At 38.9% G+C, this 22,406-nt stretch overlaps 2 protein-coding genes and 1 non-coding gene across 3 annotated transcripts; 1 reads left to right on the top strand and 2 right to left on the bottom strand.

The window, feature by feature from the left end:
- The first annotated feature begins 1,948 nt into the window (after positions 1-1,948).
- LOC104096092 (putative NAC domain-containing protein 94) lies at positions 1,949-3,947 on the top strand. The gene is made up of 3 exons (XM_009602399.4): positions 1,949-2,359; positions 2,873-3,177; positions 3,273-3,947. The coding sequence occupies exons 1-3, from the start codon at positions 2,179-2,181 to the stop codon at positions 3,945-3,947; spliced, it is 1,161 nt and encodes a 386-aa protein (XP_009600694.1). The 5' UTR covers positions 1,949-2,178.
- Positions 3,948-4,843: 896 nt separating this feature from the next.
- Positions 4,844-4,927, bottom strand: TRNAL-CAA (transfer RNA leucine (anticodon CAA)). Its single transcript has one exon. It is a non-coding gene; the product is annotated as a tRNA-Leu (tRNA).
- Positions 4,928-9,589: 4,662 nt separating this feature from the next.
- LOC104096091 (large ribosomal subunit protein eL34-like) lies at positions 9,590-12,137 on the bottom strand. Its single transcript, XM_009602398.4, has 4 exons — positions 11,970-12,137; positions 11,584-11,663; positions 10,019-10,128; positions 9,590-9,919 (listed from the first exon to the last, which is right to left on the bottom strand). Exons 1-4 carry the CDS (start codon positions 12,046-12,048, stop codon positions 9,826-9,828), a joined length of 363 nt encoding a protein of 120 aa, XP_009600693.1. The 5' UTR covers positions 12,049-12,137; the 3' UTR covers positions 9,590-9,825.
- Between the last annotated feature and the right edge of the window lie 10,269 nt (positions 12,138-22,406).

The following is a 22,406-nucleotide window of genomic DNA, read 5'->3' as shown; positions in this document are numbered from 1 at the left end:
TAAAAAACATTTGGGGTGGGTCATTAATGGGGCAGGTGGGTTTGTGTATCTGGGATGGGGTTTAAGTTAGGCCATTAAAGTGCTAATATGTGGATAATAAATATACTTTTTTTATTTAAAAGAAAGAGCCGTCAGAAATAGGGGTAAGGTTGAGCCAGAAAAATAACGACAGGAGTATTTTTATTCAAATAGGTGGACGGATGATATTTTTGTACCAAATCCAATACTTTACGGGTAATTTTGACCCTTTTCCGAAGTCCCAAATATTAGTTGTTTTGAGTTTTGACAACCTGCACTTATTATTTCAGGACAAAAACATGTATTATGATTTTTCCGAATTCACCCTTACTGCTTCAATTAGTGATGTGTTAATTAAGGGCAATGAAATTCATAAAGGGCAGCAAAAGCGAATACTCTTGTAATTAAGATTATTAAACGTCTTACTTAAGCAGTGCAAAAATCTCAAAGATAATAGTATATGAATAGTAGGTATAAAACACTGCACAAAATCATCAAATTACTATAACCTGCTTCTATTTGACAGCATCTTCCATTTTCTTGCACTTGTGTTCTTTTTTCTTCTTTCACTTTTCGAGTTAATTTCTTATTCTTTTTGTTGCATTTGTGATCTCCTAGCTATTTTTTTTTTTTTTTTTTTTGCAATAATAGAAATAAGTGATCATTACAGAAGCAGTCAAACAGCAAGTCAACTCTAGTAGGTAAGCTGCTCGTGGCTTACAGTTTGGTGAACTGTAATATTTACCCATTAATTAGCTTCATTGGATTTGGGTGCACATGCTCACCACTTAGACGCTGGTAGTAAAACAATATGTGGTTAACCTAGTCTTGCATTATACTCAACCTTCTCCAAATTCCAACCTAAATCAATGCACTGACGTAAATTTCCAGATCCATCAATCTTCTGATGATACATAATTTCCCCCTTTCTTTTACCATCTTAACCTCTTTTACTGCTCCAAAGTAAGATACTTTATGGTAAATTAAGCCAAAGTCTCATGTTATTGAAGAATTACGTTGTATTCTCTGTCACTTATCCTAGAAAAAATTTTCTTGATATTATGTTAACATCTTGCATTGCACGTGAATTCAATGGTCTTGTAACCAAGTGGGAATTATAAGGTTGTAATGAAAATTAGACCAAATAAATGGATCAATTAAAAGACAAAAGTGACAAGACAAACACTTAAGACAACATCTTATGAGTGTTTCCTTATCCAACTAGCGACTTTATTACTCCTTCCGTCCCAAATTAATTTGTTATGTTTCACTTTTCGAGAGTCAAAGTATGTGAACTTGGACTTATATTTTAAAATATATTTTTCATCGTATTAACATGAGAAAAATATTTAGCAAAAAAAAGACATGAGAAAAATTGCAACTTGTAGTAATTTTCGTATAGTTTTTGAACAAATATTGAGTTGATCTAATTCAATATAACTTCGAAAATTAATCAAATTGACTCTTGAGAAGTGAAACATTACAACTAATATGTGACAAGGGAGTAGTTCCAAATTGAGAGGGGTTAAGTGCCTTATTTACTGTAAGTATTTTCAAAACCTTGTTTAATGAATATCTACGAATCCAAAATATTAAATGAGGTAGGTCACATGGTCGTAGGTCGCAGAAAGAATAAAAATATGGAAGTATAGAAGCTTTCATCAGAGAATAGAAACTGCCATTTTTAGAACCAATTGCCTAAAAGTCATATTTTAATCAGAGGAACTTCCAGAGGATGTACACAAAACGTTGGCAAACGTTAATCAGAGCGCATCCTAAACAAAAAACTATTCAAACTCAAAACATATTAAAAATATTGTACACTAATTTCATTAGAAGATTGCCTTGTCATTTTGTTTTGATTGCCATAACTCAAAATAATATATAAGAGGTAGCCAACAATAGCACATCATGGAAGGTGTGAAAAACATATCTCCATACACACTAACTCTTTAGTCTCGTTGAGATCATTAATTTGGATTTAAACAACTCTATAGCCTTCATTTTGGTCCCAAGTTTGCAGTTTTTAAGGGACAATATAATATGGCCTCAAACTATGTCACTGTGTTCTAAGCTGCTATTCCAATCAAAACTTTGCCCTGAAACTTTTACTAGAGAATTACATTCTTGATTTGCACTGAGACTTTTACTAGAGAAACTATGGATAACAAAAGTGATGTGGAAAAGCTTGATGAAGCGATGCTACCTGGTTTTCGATTTCATCCGACAGATGAAGAGTTAGTTGGATTCTATCTAAAGAGAAAGATTCAGCAGAGATCACTTCCTATTGAGCTCATCAAACAAGTGGATATATATAAATATGATCCATGGGATCTTCCAAGTAAGAAAGATTATTCCTCTTCATCTCATTTCCAGACTCTTTAGGTTCTTTTTCCATTTCTAATTTCTTCACGAAAGGAAACCATCCTTCCTTTCGTAATAGTAAAAAAAGATTTAACTTGTGTACACTGACGTATTGTAGGAAGTAAATTTTCTTATTTTCAGGCTACTAATCCAACTTTTGTGAAGGGTTACTTATGGTTATCTTTAGGTCGTCCGATAGTGTATAGAAGTTAAACTCAAAAAGAACCAAGAAAACTTCTTGACCATTTTAAAACATGCAGTAGCTATCTTCTGCAATCACATAATATGCATCAGGGTTGATCTATGTTTATGCATATTTGGAGCATTAATTTGTCTGGTTTTGAAAAAAAAGAAGAATGTTTTAAACTATATGTTTGTTTCCTTTCAGAAAATCAATATAAATCTCTGACTTAGAGATTTTGTTTGCATTTCATTCTAACAAGTTATGAACCAGACTCTAATATTTTCTTGACTTCCCGTTTTTGTCCAGGGCTAGCATCTACGGGGGAGAAAGAGTGGTATTTTTACTGTCCAAGGGACCGTAAGTACAGGAACAGCGCCCGTCCAAACCGTGTTACAGGAGCTGGTTTTTGGAAGGCTACTGGAACTGACAGACCAATATATTCCTCTGATAGCACCAAATGCATCGGTTTGAAGAAGTCCTTAGTCTTCTACAGAGGTAGAGCCGCTAGAGGCATAAAAACTGACTGGATGATGCACGAGTTTCGCCTTCCTACAACTACTATCGACTCAGCACCACCTAGGAAATTCTTAGATAAGAATTTTCCACCAAATGTAGGTCCATATTACAGCTTAATTATTCTCCTTATTATCCATTTTAGACTTTGTTACCTTAGTTTAAATCGCTATGTTCAACTTGGCTCCTGCAGGATTCGTGGGCTATCTGCAGGATATTCAAGAAAACCAACTCAATAGCAAATAGAGCTCTTTCTTACCCTTGGATAAATCCGTTATCTGATGTAGCATCTCCAGAGGTGTTCAATCAAAGTACAACTGTTCATTTCAGCGCGGAGAATATCTCTTCTTTAACTGAAACTGGATCACTTCTCCACTTATCCAGTACCAATGACTTACTACAAGGAGCCTCAAATGTCCCTTCATATAAAACCCTCAATACTATGGTTTCAAGACCATCTTTTCTTTCAAGTCCTAGTACAGAAGTTCCTTGTAACTTCATGTTTTCGTCCCCTGAGGTTTCCATGTTTTTCAACACACCCCCCGCTTTAAAAAATGCTGACATAAAGACCTCTGAGACTATTGATTTTGAAGGTTCAAATCAACAGATGAACAGCTTCTCAATTAGTTCATCACAAGAGATGCAAAGAAGTATAGGAATGGAAGATGATGAGGCAGGATTAAGGAGTAATCAAGATTCAACAAATGATAATACTACTCAATGGGAAAACATCAGATCAATTGGATTTCCTTTCAGTTTGACAACTAGTTTGGCTGATGAATGGAAGCCTAGTTTGAGTTGGGATTCTCCTTCATGTCCTAGTGAGATATCCACCACTTACGACTCAACAAACAAATGCTACACCTAGTTCTACACCCAAACAGAGAACCTCCTGGCTTTATGTACAACTAGTTCCTCTTTATTTATCCGAATTAGTCTGTTTCAGATACAGGACGCCAAAAGAAAAAAATGGAAGAAAACCTAGTCATAGCACTCAAAAACAGTGATATCCTGTCAAAAGTTATTGTACAGCTTTGTGTTTTATTTTCACTCTTTTGGCTTTCTTCAAATTTAAACATAATATGTTTGGATAATTTTTTCGTGTTTCCTCAGTCTTTATTAGGTACTAGAGTATGTTTTGCTACATGTTTTTCCTTTCTCAAGTTGGACTTTTCTCTTTCATTTTTTTTCACGCTGTTTGAGACCTAACAGGTTACAGGCTAACACTACTTTGGCATACATACACCATATACTACTTGTTGACATAGTGATGGTTTTGGAACTCTCTAAAACTTGAATTCTGCATTGATTTTTAAGATCTGTTCTAGTTTGTTCTCAAGGAAAAAGAAGTTTTCTTTTACTAATTTGAGAAGCTGTTACCTAAGAAAGGTCGCGTACAAATTGGATAAATAGCAAGTTAGATCAACTTCAAACTGTAATAAGATTGAATCAAACTTAATCCTTTTCATAGAATTACAAAGATGAAACTAATATTTCTTAATTATGTGAGCATCTAAAAAGATTTAGAGGTGCTTTTGTTCAGTCCAGGGACCAACACCATGCCTAAGGGCATACGCAGATAAGCAATTAGTTGAATTAATGACGTTTAAACTACACTTTCACCTGAGCGATTTGCCCCGGCGTTTTTCTTCGCCGATCGCCCTGCTTTCTTCCCTGCTGCTTCCATTTCATTAGACCTTACTTGACCTAAGGAATTGTTTTTATTTTAAACAAAAAAGAAATTGTTAAAAGGTAAAATGAAATTGTCAGAAGTGGGATTTGATCCCACGCCCTCTCACGAGGACCAGAACTTGAGTCTGGCACCTTAGACCACTCGGCCATCCTGACAATAGATAAACACATTCAACAACCCAAAAGTCTTCTCGTTCGATTTTCGCCACAAGGCTCAAATAATAACGCATAATGTGTGCAAATACCCAACAAATCACAACCCATACTAGCTTAGAAGAGTAACACACATAACATATCAGAACACGAACAAGCTCCACTCTAACCGAATGACACATTCCCTAACAATAGTAGTGTTGAGTCAACAAATCTGACCTGACGTAGAACGCACATCCTCATTACGCCTACCAATGATCCCACAAATCAACTCCGATCATCTACAATTAGATAAATAACCTTCCAAAAGTCCACATAACCTAACCGTAACACATACTATAAGTTTTCTAACTGGGACCAAATTTTCCATAGTGCACAACTAAGGAATAATCCACCTCTGAGACTCTCAATCTCCAAACCACAAGAATATAAAAATCTCCATATCTGATCCCAACTGGACCACTAAAGTGACTGACACATACACAAGCATCCCACGAGAAACACTTCAATAATTGTTTTGTGCCACGTAGGAAAATCTGAACACCAGTAGTCGATCCACCAAGTGATTGCTATAATACCAGCCAACCATCCGCAAGTGAAAACCCAATGCGCTTTTTAGAAATACACGCTTTTCTCAGGTATTACCAAATAGTACTATCATTCTTCTAAACATCATAAACTATCCATATTGTCTAGAACTCATGACCTTCCCGTCAAAACTGAACCACACTTACACATGCAAATTTCAATCTCCTACGACACACCTCATCTTACAATCCATCATATAAAAACACGAGAATCCCATTATCGGCTCTAAATCACAAGCACAATACATACCCCATCAGCCAGAAACCTTTTACTTGATCCCATTCACGAGAAAATCACAGTACATAACATACTCTTTATGCCGGTAGAAAATATCCATCTCAAACCGTAGTAGAAATCATCGAGAACTCTTTGAAACCCATTAGCACAAGATCAATCCATCCAAACCAAATCCATCAAACTCAACCAAGTCACACCGGTTTCTCAACCCAAGAGTATAGCCACAAAACTTCGATATAACCATACCACATTAAGAGAACTAAAAAAACCAATCATTTCCAATACCAAGTTCACATGTTTCTTTGAGTTGCTTCTGAATTACCTTCAAGATAACACTTCTAGTTGCCAGAACACTATGACCCTTACACAAAGCTCACCATAAGAGATCCTAAAATGAAATATCATCTTAATGTCACGCCGCGACCTTGGAGAGTGCAACCGATGCTCAACCGAGATATTCCAATCAAACAAGCCTACTTGATGCCTTCTACCTTATCTTACCCATGAATAAAGTGAAGGCGCATACCGTTCGCTAGACAATGAAAGGATTTTATAAACAATATCAATTTCATTACCATTAGTAATTTTATTACAAAATCCCAAAATACCTTACACGGTCTTAGTTTTAGAAGTGGAAACATGTGTTACAAGTACAACATTTCAAGTTTAACTTACCCGAATCAAAATATAACCGACACTACATCTACGGAGCTTCTAATTGATACAAAAGAGTAATATGATGGTGCCGGTGACAAGCCCCCGGCTATACCTCAAAACACTATACATAAGGAACAAAAGTCATAAGACCCCGATATGAATTCGTGCTCACCAAGTCAGCTGAGAAGAGTATGTACCGCTATCACAAATCGAAGCCGCCTAAATTTCAATATTTTTAAGTTTGGAGATCTTTAGTACCGATACACCAACGTGGTTTTAGCATGGAGTTCGATCTTGGCACGATCGGCTAAGCCATCTCACCCAAGACATCTAATCACAACACCACCATGTGTGCAACATGGTGTCCAATATCGGCCCGATCAGCTAAGCCATCTCACCATAAAGTCGTGTGGGTCGATGATAAGGGGGAATTTTGACTACTTATTTGCGCCTTTTAACTTTCGTTTTAATTCAAAAATGCTTAAAGGTATTCCCAAAAACTAATGAAATATGCTTACTTGTAAGAGTAGTGGAAAATTAGCGAAAGTGATGAAATTCAACTCAAGAATGATTGATTTTGAACAAGGACAAAATCTAAGCAAAAAGGATAAAGTGCGGACCGCAGAATTCTGTCTGCGGCCGCATAAAAAAAAACAATTCAACAGAGCGTCAGTGTAAAGTGCGGATCGCACAATAATTGTGCGGCCACAAAAGTCAAAGTTCAGAGAGTTTTAAATTCAAGCCCAACAAGAACTGCGGACCACACTATAATTGTGCGGCCGCAGAAATCAAATGTGCGGCAGCACCTAGAATTATGCGGACCGCACAACTCAAGAGATGCGGCCGCATTCCAGAATTGTGCGGCCGCAGAATCTACTCCTATCAAGAGTTGAAGAAAAGTGCGAAAAGCACAAAGAATTGTACGGTCGGAGAACCTCCTAAGGGGCAATTTTGTCCGAAAATTTTAGCTTTGTATAAATAGACTACTTTCACGAAATTAGGTCAGGTTTTGAATATCTGAAACATGGTAGCCGTTTTACTTTACTGTTTTAGGAAACATTATCATAGCTTGTCAATTTTATATATGATTTTCATCTATTTATCATTAAATATGAGTTTAATCATCTTTTCTTCTTTATTTACTTCATCACCCACAATGAGTAGCTACATTTCTAGCTAGGGTTGTGACCCAACCTAGTGTGGGTACCTAATGGGTGTTTGATTTAGGGCTTATTTATGGTTGGGTGTATAATATTTAGCCTAGTTCTTGGTATAATTGTAGAATTAATTGTTGCAAACATTAATTCAAGTCTATTTGACTTAGTCTCTACTTGCGAAAGAGAGACTTAGTCTAGGAAAACTTGGCTAACAAGAAATTGTAATGAACTCAAGAAATTGATAGTCCCAATTAAAGGGTGAAATCTAGAGATAATAAAACCCGACTTGAGCATCTATCAATTGTTTTGTGCATTACCCATTTGGGCTTGAGAAAGCCAAATTGGGAAAAACCACTCTATTACCGAGAGGTATTGAGTGGGTAATTGTGTGTTGATTGCAATAATAAACCCCAATCAATAAAACCCGCTCTAAAGACCACAACCCGTTAGGCAAATACCTAGGTGGAAGTCACAGACTTAGATCTTTTACATACTTGGAAAACAACACCAAAAATATTATTCTCTAGCTTTACATTTGCAAACCGTAGCATAATTTAGAAGTAGAGACAAAATACAGTTTGTGGAAGGGCATCTTAGACACTTTACGCGCTTAGTCCGAATATATACCTAATCCCATCTACGCTCCATATGGATTCGATCCTGACTCTTAGTTGGGTATTATTATTGCAATCAACCGCTTCACAACCCCAAACTGAGGTGTGATTTGGGCGAGACCAATTTTTGGCGTCGTTGCCGGGGAATGAACTCGGGTCACCCGATGTATCAACAACCAAGCAACCCGCTGCCTTATCCTTCCTATGGTCCTAGCTCTTCCAACAATGAGATGGGGCGAATTGAGAACAGGTTTAAACAAATGCTGGAGAAGAATGCCGACTTTGATGCTCAATTATCCTCTCACAACACTTCAATTTGCAATTTGGAACTTCAATTGGGGAAAATATCACAAGCTTTAAACACTTGTCCTAATGGGGCACTACCAAGTAACACAGTGGTGAGCCCGAAGGGTGGGAACAACACAGGACATGCCATGGTCGTGACTACAAGGAGTGGAAAAGGTGGGGATGCAACCATCTCGAGTCAAAGAAAAATTGTGGATGATGAACAAGTGATTCAAGAAGATGAGATTCCAAACAATGTGGTGCAAGTAAATGACAAAGTGAAAATTGATATTGATGAAAATATGGAGGAGACTCAAGAATATGTGAACCCGTCTGGGGAACACATTGTTGAAATACCGGAATCGGTAGTGCCAAAGGATTGGTGACTTGTTTTCTAAAGGAGAACATGCAGACTAAACAAAAGGTTCGAATCCATTTTTTTCACAACCAATTTTGCATCTCCCCTCATATTACTTATTAGTATACAATATTCGTAGGTACAGGAATTTACTCCTTGAATTGGCAAGGCTTTTGTTACGTTTTAGTGTTAGGATCTTTTTACCTTTTAATCTGAGAAAAGAAAAAGGGAAAATTAGCGGACCAGCTATCAGAGGTTAGTGTAAGAAATCGTAGATTTGAACGTCTTATGGCACTTATGAGCCGGACAGAAGACTCAATGAATAAAACATGACTGGACTTAAAGCTTGAGTTCATATCCCCATGCTTCAATTAACAACATGGAAAAATTGTACCTCTAAACACCAAAATTCATCACAAACAGATCTTGGGTCGTTGCTCTTTGGGTTTGGATCTACTCTTCTACTTTGTGTTTGCTCCAGTACATGTTTCAAAACTTACAAACTCATCAATATCAGATCTAAGGGCTGCAGCTGATTGTAACTGAAAGTGATCAGTCGTTTTCTCTTGCACTTTCCAACCTCGTACAAGGGTTTGAAGAGCTCAAGCGGACAAGGCTTCATTTAAAAGGTAGTAAAAGTTTTTCAGATGGGTGTTAAGTGTTAACCAATTCATTATTAGAAAGGGCTTCTTTCCCTCAAGTATTAAAACCTAACATATGTACGTTAACATGGTTGAAGGATAAAAAAAGGTTAGTTATAATCCTAAAGTAAATTCAAAAGTTAACATGCATTAAAGTATCGCTGAACTGCAAACAGGAAACACCTCTCCAGTCAGGTGACAATAGTTTCAACAAGTGGGTCTACAAAACCATACTAGAGCCTCAGATTCTACTAGATATGAGTACTAGCATTTCAACATGTTCTTTCAAACATTTTAATCGTCATCACAGCCTAAGTTAACTGAAAACATAATAGAATTGCAAGAGACTTCAGTGTCTTTATCTTCAGCTCTTTGAGGCAAGCTTTTCCTTTGCCTTCTGAATCTTCAACACCTTTTTCACAATTTTTTGTTCTTCAACCAAGAAAGCCCGGATGATTCTACATAGGTAAATTCATTGACAGATTAAGTACTTGCGCAGAGAAACCCCAGTAAATTCAAAAGCAAATATGCAGTTTCCACTGACAAAAAAGGCATACCTCTCCCTCACAGCACTTCCAGACAGCACACCTCCATAAGCACGATTCACAGTCCTGCGGTTCCTGGACAATCTGGATCTCTTGTATTCAGCAGGTCTCAGGTGTGGAATCTAATCGACAGAGAGAAATTTGTCAGTAAATACGTTTCTGCTTAAAGGCCCTCTTTAAGCCTCAGATAGAAAAAGAGGTGGGAAAATTAGCCTATCTTTGGTAATTGTAAGCGAATTGCAGTAAAACGAGGACACTAATCCCACAAACATGACTTCACCTAATCATGGAGAAGGGACAACCGGACAAGATGATTTAACAGGTATTCCTAATCTCTTAATTTCAACCCTTCCATCTGCAAAACATCCAGCATCCACCACATATAACTTCCTTTTTTAGCTAGATTTCTTGCTTAGGATTGCAAGTCTTTTTGTTTACGTTGCCTAGTTTCGTGCATGATAATTCTAGTTTGTCTATGATTTCATACCTTTTCTATTAGTTGTCCATGCAGATACATATAAACAATTTTAAAATTATTTGGTGAATAAGAACTTAATATATTCTAGTCACAACTCACAACAAAAAAGAAAATATCCATACACCGAGTAGGCCAGTAGTACATCCACTATGGACAGGAAACTTTTAATCTATAAGCTCCCTAGGAGTCTTCCATCAATGTAACAGAAGATATTAAGCACCACTCTTTTGTTCGTTAAATGTCATAAATTTTAAAAACATGCGAGAAGATGTAAAGAGGGGGCAAGAAATGTTTGCCTATACAGCAAACTAAACTCCAAAGACTTAAAACTCCGTGCTTTAGCAGGAAAAAAAACGTGATTTTTATCTTGTCCATGGACAATTTTTGTAAAATAAATATACGCCATATTCAGCTCTACTTCGTTTATGCATCTTTTACTTCGTCTATTAACCAAGTTCGAAAGAAGAAACAGAGAAAAGAGTAAAATGCATAGCCTTTGGGGTTGCTAACTAACCCACTCGACTCTCGAGTACTTATGGATTTTTCCGAAAGTACTTGCGGATAATTCCAATTAGTTTTTGGTACTTCCACAGAACGAGTACGTTTTTCCTTTTCCCTATTATAACCACGATATCAATGTTTCAAGCTTCAAAACACGTTGTATGATGTCCCCCCCCCCCCCCGGCCAATCTTTCTATCTTTCACCACTTGAATAATAGATTTGCTTCACCAATCAGCGTTCAAATTTTAACTCGTGATGTGAGCCTACCACACATTCAATGTGTACTACCTTTGCGATTGAACCAGAGCATGGGGGTGCCGTATAACAAGTACTTTTGCTAATTTGCTTATTTAGTATCACATCATTACTATGAATCATCCCCTTAACGCATTAATATGGCATGAAATGAATCATCCCCTTAACGCACTAATATGGCATGAAACCTTTAATTCTGAGTACACAAGTTGACAGACACAAATACGACATGGCAAACACAATTCTCAGGGACATGAGAACCTGAATACCCGGAGCACAGCATGGTGGAACTTGGAAAGAAACGACTCATAAAAAGACCATAAAGGGAATAATGAAACCAACCCCTTGGATTCTCTTCCCAGTAACTGGACATTTTGGGCCGCTAGCTCTCTTCTTGGTGCTCTGGTAAATTAGCTTTCCACCTAGTTTTCCAAAAAATAATCATGCTACATCAGTCATCACATTATCACATATCACTGAACATTCAACCCACTTTATAACAAACAAGTAACACTGTTAGATGTAAATAGAGTACTAGCCGCTCTACTGACTTCCGCTCAAACTTCATAGAAAGAGTTTATAATTTCATAAAAAGTACTATATATTAATAACAATTCTACATGCTGAATTAAAATACTGGATCTGCCTTGTACAGACAACAAGCACAGTGTTGAGCCAAATTGAAATAAAATGAAAATAAGAAACTAGATTATGATATGAAGCAATACCAGGAGTTTTGACAACCCTATGTTGATTGGATTTGGTGGCATAGCTGTGCCGCTTTCGATATGTAAGTCTCTGAACCATCTTCTCAAGTAGGTGGAGTTTTTCCGCTTCTCTACAATGGTAAGATAAGAATGGACCAAAAGAGATTGTATGAAGTGACGAGATGCATTTATATAGCAGATTATGTACTGTTGCAAACCCTAAATCAGCTGGCCTTGTTTTACAAAAATGGCCATCTAATTTTGAGAATATTACAAAATAGCCTCTCGTTCACGTAAATTTGTCACCCCTTTTTCTTAAACAAAAAATAAAATAAAATTAGATATGGCCTAAAGGGAACACGGAATTACTAAGATTCTCATATTTAAACGAGACTTGTTATGAATATAATTATACTGTGGATGTTCATTTATTACTTCGCTATAGATAATTTTCCTGAAAAAGATTATCCATTTAGTACTCTGTTGAAGTTTATCTACAAGCAGCTGATGCAGGCAGGTTGCAAGCAGCTTAATGAAATAATTTGCAGCAGCTTCTTATTAAACAGGCAGGTTACAAGCAGCTCATGCAGACAGGTTACAAGCAGTTAAAGAAAAGCCTTGCAGCTGCTTTCTGAAAAGCCTCGCAGTTGCTTCCTTTCTTCTATAAATAGAGGAGTTTTCAGTTCATTATGTACATGAATTTGAAGTTGAATAAAATATCAATCTCCCTCTATACTTGTCTTCAATTTATTTCTTTTATAGTCTTTATTTTATAACACGTTATCAGCACGAGTTTCTAATCTTGTCATCAGTCTGAAAGTATTTTTATCAGAATGAAAATCACCAATTGACTGTAGGCAACTCGGCAAATAAGGTGGAGTGCTTCTTCTCTCGTGACGTAATTGGTGAGTCTTTGTTATAAATTCCATTTCTCTGAACACTTGATATGCAATCCTACTGGTATTCTTAAGATAAGTACTACTATTAAATTATGTTCTTTATGTCTTTTGAGCTTGAATAAATATATGTTAATTACTGTCTTTTTAGCCAACTAATGATGCCGATGTCGTTTTACTTGGATGTGGTCTCGTGAAATTGAAAAAAATAATTGATTTTACTTAAGTTGTTATATGGTAGCGAGACACACCAGTTTTTATATGGCAAACGATTGCGGTCTACGTACATGTATACAATAGTTATTTTGTGCTTATTGTCATCCTAATTATCTTAATAATGGATTACAAAGTGGATACCATTGTTAGATCCACTTAAACTCCAGCAGAGTTTGCAAGAAATATACAACCACCAGAAGTGATTATGTTTCGTATATCTCATTGTAACTAAATTTTGTTATCCACCAGAAGTGGTATATGCCTATGACCACCAGAAGTGATAATTTAGGCTTTCTGTGGTTACAATTAAAGATAAGCTAGAGAAATATTCTCTATATTACATGCACGCCTCAATTTGCTCCTGAAGTAGTAAATATTTTAAAAGAGGTTGAAGCATCACAATTGATGTGATTAATGCGCGTTCAAATAATTATATTCGATTTCCTGAAGGATGAGAATTTTTGATAAATATTAATCCATTCCCTGAAGTGAATATGATAATATTAATAAAATCGTAAATATGAACGTGCTCTTGATGTAAATATATTACAATTCACCTCCAGAAGAGGTAATATGATTGAGAGAATATATACTCAATTTTCATATTTTAATTTGCTCCTAAAGAAGTAACACAATTGAAATTTTCTCCCGAAGCAGGAAAATATTATGAAATTGTGTCTTTCTGTGCGTAAATAAAATAATGAGCTATTCAAAGTTATTTTTGAAGCACATTTCCATTCCTTGTAGTGAATGAAGAAATACCACAACTCACCTCCGGAAGAGCTAGAATAACAAATGGTATAAATATTATTTTTGAGGCATAAAGATCATTGTCGCACGTACCTGTTGTACGTAAAACATCTTGGATAATTTTATTAAGTATCATTCTAAGGCAAAAGCATTCTTGTAAAATGTTTTCTACTACAACCACATTAATATATTATGGTTAGTTATTGAGTTCCCCGAAGGAAATAATAACTCGTGTATCTTTCCTTAAAAGATGCAATGACTATGTGATTGCCGTATTGATACAAAATATTCAGATGTTAATGATATTTCTCCTTGAAGGAGATATTTGTCACAAAGTTAGTGGTAGAAATATTAAAATTCTTAATTTTCGTCATTTACAAATTTAGAATTAGTTTTATATTGTTCATTTGATTATGATTTTCTCTCATGATACCAGAAATGTCCGAGCAATATTTGATAGTACAAAATGTATCAACAATTCCTGAAGAGCTAATTGTTGTCTAGAAGATACATGACACCAGTAGTGTCTGGTAAATATTAGATTGTGGATAATAAAGAAAGGCTCTCGAAGAGCTTATATACAAATATGTCATTCATATTATATGATTATGGTCAAAACATATGTTGTAGTAAATCCGAAGTTTACTGATACAAATGGCTATTATATTGAGACCACAAATGATTGGAAGACTGAAAATCTCCATGTTTCCACAATCATATGGGGTAAAATAATATGTATGTGAGAAGTTACCCGTCTTATTCTTCAAGTTGTACTATATCATGTATCACAGTAAACCAGAAGTTTACTAATGCAAAAGTAGTCACAGTAAATCAGAAGTTTTACTGAGGTAAAAGTAGCTACAGTAAATCAGAAATTTACAAATACAAAAGTAGCCGCAGTAAATCAGAAGTTTACTGATGCAAAAGATTATGCCATAGTAAACCGAAAATTTACTTAGAGATAGCACATTGCACCGCCCCGCCATCGCACCTATTAATTTTCAGCAAAACCAGCGATAGCGAGCCTTGCCCGAGCTCAACTCTCGGACTGCCATCAGGAGGTCATGGCTGACATCATATCCCACAAAGTCTGCCTTTCCAGGTTTTCATGCAGGAATCCAGGCAACTTCCCATTAAGGAATCCAGGCAGGAATCCAGGCAGCTTTTCATCCAGGAATCCAGGCACCTTTCCAGGCTGGAATGCACCAAGCTGTTTTAGACAGCCAACCAACCCTTTGTATAGCCATTTTAGTTCTATAAATAGGCTTTGTTTTCATTCTTTGTAAGGCATCAGATATTGAATAAACACAACAGAAAATTGGCACTTGCCTCCCAAATTCGAGTCTCTTTATTTCAAAGCTTTCTTGCTTGTTTCGTGTGATTGCCATCGCTTTAGCACGATTGTGCTAATTATTGTCTAAGGGCTGAAGCTAGGTAGCAGTCAGGCTTACTTTGCTGCCCTCGCCGAACCTTCAGAAAAACGGTTCCGTGACAAGTGGTATCAGAGCCTAGGTTCTTGCATGGCTAAGAACTCACACCGTAACGTTGAAGAAACCCACATTGAAGAGAACCCAGAACCACAAAGAGGCATGGGTCGAAAGCGCGACAAAAGTAGGGCCAGGGATGCATCTCCACCTGAAAGTGAGTTGCTGCCCTATACTGCACCCGAAACTTCTCAAGCTATATCTCTAGACGAGAGAGTTTGTATGATAGAGAAGGGTCTAGAGGCCACACATCGTCGTATTTCTGCTGCAGAAATCAATATTTGTTCACTTGAGTCAGTTGCCCTTGATGGACTTCAAGAAGTCAGAGGGAACGTTCAGGAGCAAGATGACGGGCTAAACAACCTTGAACTCAAGCTCACTGAGGCTTTGTCTTCCTTACAGGCAGAAGTTGAAGCTTTAAGACAACGCCTAGAGGAGACAGAAGGAACCACTGGGCGAGGTCCCATCACTGTCCGAGAAACACGTATCGAGGCTCCCAAACCCAGAGAATTTCGAGGTGAAAGAAGCGCTCAAGACGTGGAAAACTTCTTGTGGCAGCTGGATGCTTATTTCGAACATGTAAGCATTACCAGCGATGCTGCCAAAATCCGAACGGCAGCCATGTATTTATCTGAAACCGCCATACTTTGGTGGCGCAGAAAGAAGGCAGATATGGAGAAAGGGACGTGCTTCATTGATACCTGGAAGCAGTTCAAAGAGGAGCTAAAACGGCAGTTTTATCCTCAAAATGTTGTGCACGAAGCTCGCCGACAGTTGAGAGAGCTTAGGCAAACATCCTCCATCCGTGAGTACGTAAAGGAGTTTACAAAGCTCACCCTTCAGATCCCCAACTTAACAAGTGAGGATCTATTGTTCCATTTCTTGGATGGCTTGCAGAATTGGGCCAAACAAGAATTACAAAGGCGACAGATCGACGACGTCGATGAGGCTATTGTAGTAGCCGAGTCATTAGCAGATTTCCGGACCGGAGCGTCTAAGGGAAACAACAATCGGAGCCAAGCTGCTGCTGCTCCAAAGGCGGACACCAATCGAGGCAAAGGCAGATTCATTCCCAATCGGAGCAATGATAATCGAGGTAACCGCAATCACTCTTTTAATTATCGCAAGGACTACGATGATAAGAGGAAAGGAGCACCAAAGGCTGCTCAGCGAGATGTTTGTTATCTTTGCGGTAACCATTCTCATTCTGCTCGAGATTGCCCTACTCTAAACAAGTTAGGAGCAATCGTCGCAGCACACCAGCAGCAAGGACAAACTGCTGCGCCTATTGGTAGGCAACCGGAGGAGCGAAGAGCACCAGCTGATGGTGCAGGACTAGAGAAGAACAAGGCCGTAGGCTTGTTCAATCATATGGCCTTGATAAACCATATGACCATTGCCGCTATTGCTGCCCAACCGCCTCGTATGAGGCCACGTGAATCTTTATTCGTCGATGCCAAGTTGAATGGCAAAGACGTACGCATCATGGTGGATACAGGTGCGACTCATAACTTCGTGATGAAAGAACGAGCTAGGGAGCTTGGACTTGCTTTCATATCCAGCGACACGATGATGAAGACTGTCAATGCCCTTCCCACTACCGTTCATGGCTTTGCTCCTAACGTACAGATTGCTTTAGGAGACTGGCAGGGATTGACAGACTTCACTGTTGCTCCCATGGATGTCTTTGACATCATTCTAGGGTTGGACTTTTGGTACGAGGTCAACGCACTTATTGCACCACGTATCAACCAGCTTCACATAAGCGACCCTGGAGGTTCATGTATTGTGCCCCTTGTTCGGGTACCACAAACCGGAGTGCATCTGTCAGCGATGCAACTTGTGAAAGGCTTCAAGAAAGGAGAACCAACATTTCTTGCAACCTTGACGGGAATCGTTGAGCATTCCCTTGAGGCAGTAGCATTGCCTCCCCGTATTGAGCAAGTCCTTGAAGATAATAAGGACGTGATGCCGGAGGAACTTCCCAAACATTTGCCACCACGGAGGGAAGTTGATCATCAGATCGAGCTGGTTCCAGGGGCAAAGCCACCTGCCATGTCGCCTTATCGCATGGCGCCCCCAGAACTGGAGGAATTGAGGAAGCAACTCAAGGAGTTGCTAGAAGCTGGCCACATACGACCATCCAAAGCACCTTACGGAGCTCCTGTCTTATTTCAGAAGAAGAAGGAGGGTACCATGCGGTTATGTATTGATTACAGGGCCCTTAACAAGGTCACGGTAAAGAATAAGTACCCTATCCCTCTTATTGCTGATTTATTTGATCGTTTGGGGCAGGCAAAGGTGTTCACCAAGATGGATCTGAGGAAAGGTTATTACCAAGTGCGGATTGCGGATGGAGACGAGCCCAAGACAACCTGTGTTACACGATATGGGGCTTTTGAATGGTTGGTAATGCCATTCGGTTTAACAAATGCTCCAGCAACCTTCTGCACTTTGATGAACAAACTATTCCATCCCTTCTTGGATCAGTTCGTTGTCATCTATCTAGATGATATCGTGGTTTACAGCAACGACATGGAGGACCATGCAGAACATCTCCGCAAGGTATTCCAGGTACTAAGGGAAAATGATTTGTGCGTCAAGCGGGAGAAATGCAGCTTTGCACAGCCCGTAGTACAATTCCTTGGGCATACAATCAGCCACGGGGAAATTCGGATGGATAGGGACAAGGTGGAAGCTATCCACGACTGGGAAGCTCCAACAAAGGTGCCGGAACTTCGGTCCTTTCTTGGCTTAGCCAACTATTATCGGAGATTCATCTTTGGTTACTCGGCTATTGCATCTCCCCTCACTGACTTGCTGAAGAAGGACAGAGAGTGGGAATGGAGCGACATATGCCAGAAGGCATTCGAGAAACTCAAGGCAGCAATCACCAAGGAACCCGTATTGGCCCTGCCTGATTTCTCGAAGGTATTTGAAGTCCAGACTGATGCGTCTGATTTTGCTATAGGAGGCGTGCTGATGCAAGATGGCCATCCTATAGCTTTTGAGAGTCGAAAGCTGAATGACGCTGAAAGGCGTTACACTGTCCAAGAGAAGGAAATGACTGTTGTAGTTCACTGCTTAAGGACTTGGCGTCATTATTTGCTGGGAGCACATTTTGTTGTCAAGACTGACAACGTTGCAACAAGCTACTTCCAGACGCAGAAGAAGCTATCTGCCAAGCAAGCTCGTTGGCAAGATTTCTTGGCAGAATTCGACTACACCCTGGAATACAAGCCAGGAAAAGCTAACGTAGTAGCCGATGCTTTAAGTCGCAAGACAATATTGGCAAACATGGTTAGCTCAGCAAGCAGTGGCATCATCCAGACCATCAAAGAAGGTATGCAACTTGATCCCGTAGCTAAACAACTTTTTGCTTTGGCCAGTCAGGGCAAAACTCAGCGCTTTTGGGAGGAAGATGGTCTCTTGTATACCTCTGGCAAGAGGATTTACGTGCCCAAATGGGCAAATCTCCAGCGTACTCTTCTGAAGGAAGGCCATGACTCTGCCTGGGCAGGTCATCCAGGGCAAAAATGCACAATGGCCCTGATCGAGTCTTCTTATTATTGGCCTCGGATGCGGGACGACATCGAGGTATATGTACGCACTTGTCTAGTTTGCCAGCAAGACAAGGTGGAATCCAAGCTTCCAGGGGGATTACTTGAGCCGCTGCCAGTTGCGGCGAAGCCATGGGACAGCATAACCATGGACTTCATCACGTGTTTGCCAAATTCGAAGGGATTCGGCACCATTATGGTGGTTGTCGACAGGTTCACCAAGTATGCAACATTCTCGGCCACCACTGCCGGTTGCAAAGCTAAGGAGGCAGCACGTATATTTTTGAGGGACATCGTGAAATATTGGGGTGTGCCTAAGCACATTGTAAGCGATCGAGACCCTCGTTTCACAGGCGCATTCTGGAGAGAATTGTTCAGCTTGTTGGGAACTCAATTGCACTTCTCAACAAGTTTCCATCCACAAACAGATGGGCAAACGGAAAGAATTAATGCCTTGCTTGAATGCTATCTGAGGCATTATGTCAGCGCCAATCAGAGAGACTGGGCTAAGCTACTGGACATAGCTCAATTCTCTTACAACTTACAACGCAGCGAAGCGACTGGGAAGAGTCCCTTCGAGCTTGCAACTGGGCAACAGCCCAACACTCCTCAGTCATTGCCCGCCAACGTCGGATTGAAGAATCCGGGGGCTTTTCACATGGCCAAGTTTTGGGAGGAACAAGCCGATCTAGCCAGGTCATATCTTGACAAGGCTGCGCGTAAAATGAAGAAATTTGCAGATCGGAAACGTCGTCCAGTCAATTACCGGATTGGAGACAGGGTCATGGTGAAACTAAATCCACGGCAGTTCAAATCACTGCGAGGCGTACATCATAGTTTGATTCGCCGATATGAGGGTCCGTTCGAAATTGTTGCCAAAGTGGGGATAATATCATATCGACTGGACACGCCGCGTCATCTGAAAATCTATCCAGTCTTCCATGCTAGCCAACTTAAACCATATTTCGAAGACATGGAAGACAAGGATCGGGCGCAGACCAGTCGAAGCCAGATCTTTGCTACTCCGCCAGCAACAGACAAGCAGTTGGAGGCCATCATAGACCATCAATTGGTCCGTGGAAAAGGATGGGGCAATTCAAGCGCGCAGTTCCTTGTTCATTGGAAAGGAACTTCGTTAGAGGAGGCATCATGGGAGAAGTTTGAAGACTTGTGGCAGTTCAAGGAACAAGTCCACGATTATCTTCAGTTGTGTGGCGCCGGGGTCGTCGCCATTTCAGGTGGGGGAACGTGCACCGCCCCGCCATCGCACCTATTAATTTTCAGCAAAACCAGCGATAGCGAGCCTTGACCGAGCTCAACTCTCGGACTGCCATCAGGAGGTCATGGCTGACATCATATCCCACAAAGTCTGCCTTTCCAGGTTTTCATGCAGGAATCCAGGCAACTTCCCATTAAGGAATCCAGGCAGGAATCCAGGCAGCTTTTCATCCAGGAATCCAGGCACCTTTCCAGGCTGGAATGCACCAAGCTGTTTTAGACAGCCAACCAACCCTTTGTATAGCCATTTTAGTTCTATAAATAGGCTTTGTTTTCATTCTTTGTAAGGCATCAGATATTGAATAAACACAACAGAAAATTGGCACTTGCCTCCCAAATTCGAGTCTCTTTATTTCAAAGCTTTCTTGCTTGTTTCGTGTGATTGCCATCGCTTTAGCACGATTGTGCTAATTATTGTCTAAGGGCTGAAGCTAGGTAGCAGTCAGGCTTACTTTGCTGCCCTCGCCGAACCTTCAGAAAAACGGTTCCGTGACAACATGCTATGATAAACTTGAAGTTTTCATTTGCCATCTTTAAATGAGCTATTTGAGAATTCAGATAAGCATATACTGAAGAACTAGAAGATTCTTCAAGAATTCTCTTGTGTTGCTTGTTCTCATAATAACTTGATTATACCAGCTAAAGTTAGGACTAAAATCCCCGAATTCTGAAATATATAAAAGGTGAATATGGGCCCATTCACCTATCATGTGAACCATTTATAGATGCATATATAAGATGGTTACATGTATGTTTATTGTCAACCTGTAGTTTGGCATTTGAAATTATCTTTCTCAATTAAGAACATAATTTTCAGATTATGAAATCAAGATAGTTCATCTTGATGATGCTGGTTTATATCCAAGCTAGTTTAGTATTGAATACCTCCTATTAATGGCTAAACTATTGCTTAACAGAACAAAGCCTCATGTGTTGGTCTACGATTTTCTAAATTGCATACAGTAGCACTTGTATGCATCAGACCAACAAAATATGATAAGTCCTCCCCTCATAATTGGTTTAGGATCAGAAACCAAATAGTTTTACTATCTAATAACTTTTGATGTGTGGTATATGATTAATTTCTCTACCACAATGCACAAAGATAGGTTTTCCAAAGAAGATTGAGGATATGAGTTAGTTTTTCTAACATTTGGGGGATGGAATAAAACAGCTAAAAAATATGCTATATGAATTGAATTATCATTAATATGATCCTCGCTTAGAAGATAATTCAAGTCAAATGCCAGAAGCATTTGCTGATCCAAAATTAAATATCATATTTCAGCTGTAAATGTTCCTATTAAAATTAAGTCCCTGAAGGATAGAGTTTACTGTACGCATGAAGCGTGGTAGACCAATCGGTTCCAAAGGTAACAATCCTTGAAAAGAATAGGAGCAAATGATCAAAATGATCATAATAAGGAGGAAATAAGCTCTGGAAGAACCCATGACATAACATTTCATGAAACTCCGGAAGAAGTTCAGGTACCTGAAAATAAAGAAAGTGATGAGATCTCAACAAGTTATTTCACTTGCGAACCGATATAAAATGATCGTCGACGATATATTTGATACAATATAGTGCACAATATTGTAAAAGATTGTGAGGATCGGACCTGTAGTATAGACACCTGAAGATGTCATGCCATCTAAATGCACGACATAACCTATATGACTCATTTGATTAAGTCTATATGAAGATCCCTGAAGGATTTAAAATGCCTAAAGCATATAGTTCAAAGCATCGTGAAATGCATTCAATCAGAGTACAAAGATCTTTGTACGGTTTAAATCAATCTGGGCGCATGTGATATAATTGCCTCACTGAATTGATGAATGGAGGTTATGTAAATGAAGGCATTTGTCCATGCATTTTTACAAAGAACACAACATCATAGCTTGTTATACTTGTTGTTTATGTTAACGGCATAAATATCATAGGAACTCCAGAAGAGCTCCAAAGGGAAAAACTTTATCTTAGTCTGTAAATTGAATATTTAGCAGACGAGATCTTTATCCATCAATCTGTCTATACAGAAAAGGTCTTAGAAACACTTTTACATGGACAAAGCGCACCCATTAAGTACACCAATTGGATATTCGATCACTTGAAGTGAATAAGGATTCGTTCTGACCTCCAGAAGAGGATGAGGAACTCCTTGGTCCTGAAATACTCTATCTCAGTGCAATTGATGCACTTATGTATCTTGTTAATGCTACAAGGTCTGACATAGCATTTTCTGTTAATTTACTAGCAAGATATAGCTCTTC

This window comes from Nicotiana tomentosiformis, chromosome 2, assembly GCF_000390325.3.
Source record: "Nicotiana tomentosiformis chromosome 2, ASM39032v3, whole genome shotgun sequence".
Taxonomy (NCBI): domain Eukaryota; kingdom Viridiplantae; phylum Streptophyta; class Magnoliopsida; order Solanales; family Solanaceae; genus Nicotiana; species Nicotiana tomentosiformis.
This window is presented reverse-complemented; position numbering and strand designations above follow the sequence as displayed.

What these genes read in the sequence shown, in the direction of transcription:
- LOC104096092 (XM_009602399.4), top strand. Translation starts at nt 2,179, where the DNA reads ATGGATAACAAAAGTGATGTGGAAAAGCTTGATGAAGCGATGCTACCT. An exon ending in TGATCCATGGGATCTTCCAA is followed by an intron (nt 2,360 to 2,872) that starts GTAAGAAAGATT and finishes GTTTTTGTCCAG; the next exon opens with GGCTAGCATCTACGGGGGAG. An exon ending in ATAAGAATTTTCCACCAAAT is followed by an intron (nt 3,178 to 3,272) that starts GTAGGTCCATAT and finishes TGGCTCCTGCAG; the next exon opens with GATTCGTGGGCTATCTGCAG.
- LOC104096091 (XM_009602398.4), bottom strand. Translation starts at nt 12,048, where the DNA reads ATGGTTCAGAGACTTACATATCGAAAGCGGCACAGCTATGCCACCAAA. An exon ending in TAGGGTTGTCAAAACTCCTG is followed by an intron (nt 11,664 to 11,969) that starts GTATTGCTTCAT and finishes TTGGAAAACTAG; the next exon opens with GTGGAAAGCTAATTTACCAG. An exon ending in CTGGGAAGAGAATCCAAGGG is followed by an intron (nt 10,129 to 11,583) that starts GTTGGTTTCATT and finishes TCTGTCGATTAG; the next exon opens with ATTCCACACCTGAGACCTGC.